This window comes from Furipterus horrens, unplaced genomic scaffold (assembly GCF_987537825.1).
Source record: "Furipterus horrens unplaced genomic scaffold, mFurHor1.1.pri manual_scaffold_5, whole genome shotgun sequence".
Taxonomy (NCBI): Eukaryota; Metazoa; Chordata; class Mammalia; order Chiroptera; family Furipteridae; genus Furipterus; species Furipterus horrens.
In genome coordinates, this window is record NW_028327175.1 from 178785385 (window position 1) to 178788986 (window position 3602).

Here is a 3602-nt window from a genome sequence, read left to right on the forward strand (position 1 = left end):
AATCCTGCTGCTAGAACAGATGGAAGAGGCCGCGTCTCACCTCGGGGGCTCCTTGCCCACTGTGTTCGGAGATCCAGGCTGAGGTGGAGATTTGGAGCCCCCGGCGCCCCCCTCTCCCGCGGAGCGGGGGAGGAAGCGGCCGCTGCGCGACCCCTCCCATGGGGAGAAGAGGGGAATCGGACCCGGTGGGTCCTAACTGGGGGCGGAGGGTGGGCAGAAAACCAGCTCCTCGCACGCAGAACCCATTATCCTCAAAGACTTGTCCAGGACTCTTTCTGAACCAAGACCCTTTTCTGGGGGTTTCAGCTCGGGCGCATTTGGGAAGGAGACCCCCGCCGGGCCGCGCTCCGCCCCCGGCTCCCGCCCCGCCGACGTCTTATTAGCATGAGCGACGCAAGTGGCCAGGGCACCACTCGGGGGCCGAGACTCGCAGCGTCACAGCCCCGAGTGGAAAGGGAAAAAAGAGGAGGCGGCGGAGGAAGAGGCAAGAGCCGGCGCTAGGGGAGAGGAAATCGGCGGCAGGGCGAGCAGTCGGCGGGCGGGCGGCCTCAGAATGCCCCTGTGCTCCCGCGGGCGGTCTCTCCACCTGGCGAGGAAGGCTCCAGGCGGGCCAGAGGCGAAGCGCGTTCAGTCTCCGTCCCTGACCCCTCGGCGCACCGGTCTTGCCTAATCACTCCTGAGCTCAGCGGCAGAGGGTCTGGGGTTCCTCTCTGAACAGCGGCGGCGTCTCGCGGAACAGGGTTCTTGCTTTTCCTCGGGTGCAGGGCCATATGCCCTGCAGCCACCTGAAGCACAGGGGGCGCTGCAAGGCGCTGACCGCGCCCCCGAAGTTCTGAGCTCTAGTCTCTGCACTGCAGGGCGCTTGCGTCCGGCCCCGCGGAGGTGTCCTCACAAGAGCGACTGGGTGGGGGCAATGGAACCGGAGGGCCAAGCCCGGGAGGCAGCCACCAAGCTGTCGGAGGTGGTGGGTGCAGCGCTCCAAGAACCTCGGCGGCAGCGGCTCCTGGTGCTGGTCATCGTGTGCGTGGCGCTGTTCCTGGACAACATGCTGTACATGGTCATCGTGCCCATCGTGCCTGACTACATCGCCCATTTGCGCGGGGGCAGTGAGAATCCTATCCCAACCCCGGAAGTGTGGGTGCCCACCCTGCCGCCGCCCACTTCAGCCAATGCTAGTACCAGCACGCTGAACAGCTCAGAGTCCCCGACGGCTTCGTGGCCAGCCGGGTCTTCCCTGCGGCCCCGCTACCCCACGGAGAGCGAGGACGTGAAGATCGGGGTGCTGTTTGCCTCCAAGGCCATCCTGCAGCTTCTAGTGAACCCCCTAAGTGGTACCTTCATCGATCGCATGAGCTACGACGTACCGCTGCTCATCGGCCTGGGCGTCATGTTCGCTTCCACAGTGCTGTTTGCCTTCGCGGAGGACTATGCCACGCTCTTCGCTGCGCGCAGCCTGCAAGGCCTGGGCTCGGCTTTCGCAGATACGTCCGGCATTGCCATGATCGCAGACAAGTATCCTGAGGAGCCCGAGCGCAGTCGCGCCTTGGGCGTGGCGCTGGCCTTCATCAGCTTTGGAAGTTTAGTGGCACCACCCTTCGGGGGCATCCTCTATGAGTTCGCGGGCAAACGTGTGCCCTTTCTGGTGCTCGCCGCGGTGTCGCTATTGGACGCCCTGTTGCTGCTGGTGGTGGCCAAGCCCTTCTCAGCCGCGGCACGGGCGCGGGCCAACCTTCCGGTGGGTACACCCATCCACCGCCTCATGCTGGACCCCTACATCGCTGTGGTGGCGGGCGCACTCACCACTTGCAACATACCCCTCGCTTTCCTGGAGCCCACCATTGCCACATGGATGAAGCACACGATGGCAGCGTCAGAGTGGGAGATGGGCATGGTCTGGCTGCCCGCCTTTGTGCCTCACGTGCTAGGCGTCTACCTCACCGTACGCCTGGCAGCGCGCTACCCACACCTGCAGTGGCTCTACGGCGCGCTCGGGCTCGCAGTGATCGGTGCCAGCTCATGCGTGGTGCCTGCCTGCCGCTCCTTCGCACCACTGGTCGTCTCTCTCTGCGGTCTGTGTTTCGGCATTGCGCTGGTTGACACGGCTCTGCTGCCCACGCTCGCCTTTCTCGTGGACGTGCGCCACGTTTCGGTCTACGGAAGCGTCTATGCCATCGCCGACATCTCCTATTCCGTGGCCTATGCGCTCGGGCCCATAGTGGCGGGCCATATCGTGCACTCCCTCGGCTTTGCGCAGCTTAGCCTTGGCATGGGCCTGGCCAATCTGCTCTACGCGCCTGTCCTGCTGCTGCTGCGAAATGTGGGCCTCCTGACACGGTCCCGCTCCGAGCGCGACGTGCTGCTAGACGAGCCACCGCAGGGTTTGTACGACGCCATGCGCCTGCGTGAGTGCCCTGTGTCGGACCCGGACCATGCGCCTCGCAGCCCGCGGAGCGCATTTGATGAGTTGGAGGATGACTACAACGACTACTACACCCGCAGCTAGCAGTCCCGCTTCTCCTCCAGGCCACACACCCGCTTCTTACCCCTGGGGTCAAGTTGGCTGCTCTGTGAGCACAGTGGCTAGCTCAGGCTCAGGGCCAGCCCTCCAGAGAGGACTCCGGCGCCAGCCTCTGTCTTTAGTTCTTCTGCCTGGGTTCCCTCCCCATGACCCTTTCTGTGTCCCTCTCCCTCTCAGCTAGTGGAGTGTGGAGCACCAAGGCACGCAAAGCGATGCGCTCCTTGCACAGAAAGCTAGGTGTGACAGACTCTACTTCGGAACCATCCTGTGTATGGTTGTACGTCTCCCTGTCCTCCCTTCTGTTTCTTGGTCTGCTGCACAGCTGTGTCTCCGGCCCAAATCAATAAACCATATCTGTCCCAGACTGAGTCTGTTTACTGGTGAGGTTGGGTGGCCAGACACAGGGCCAGGACAGAAGGGAGGGTGATGTGGGCCTAGTCCCAATCCAAGTTTCAGTCCCGCGGGCATGCTGAGACCCTGTGGCTCTTTTGATACCTGAATAAGGAGAGCAATATGAAAGAATCAAATCCAACAGGGGCTCTCACCCATGGACACCCTAGGGCTCACATGCACTCAGCCCACAACAGCCTCACTCTCCCAAGCCCAGCACAGCACCCCAGGGTACCTCCCAGGGGAACTGGTGCATTGGCCCAGCCCCTGCAGGACACACCGGGTATCAGACACAGAACACAGGCTCTGGGGGCTTGGCTTCCCTTGGAGTCTAGCATCCTATCCCATCTAGACTCTGAAAAGGTGTAGGAGCCCGATCTCTGGAAACACACATATGTGATGTGTGTGTTTGTTAGAGAGCCAGGCTCTATCCTATGGGGAGTGGGAAAACAGTTACCAGTGTGTCTTGCTGTGTCCCTGCCATGTGGATCTAAGCCTGGACTGGAAAGGGTACCAGTGTGGGATCTGGTGCCACCCCTTCACACCTGCCACCCCTACCTCATCCTGAGTGGAAGCAATCATCCACTTTAAATTTGGGTCCCCAGAAGCCCCACTCCCAGTCCTGGAGCCTGTGGCCTGCTTAAGGTCACAGTGTTCTCCCATTCCAGCGTTGGGAGAGCCACCGGGGTTGCAA

The 3602-nt window shown here is 62.2% G+C and overlaps 1 protein-coding gene across 1 annotated transcript; it reads left to right on the forward strand.

Moving 5' to 3' along the window:
• Positions 1-680: 680 nt before the first annotated feature.
• On the forward strand, positions 681-2880 carry SLC18A3 (solute carrier family 18 member A3). The gene has a single exon (XM_090279521.1). It carries the CDS (start codon positions 914-916, stop codon positions 2501-2503), a length of 1590 nt encoding a protein of 529 aa, XP_090135647.1. The 5' UTR covers positions 681-913; the 3' UTR covers positions 2504-2880.
• The last annotated feature ends 722 nt before the right edge of the window (positions 2881-3602 follow it).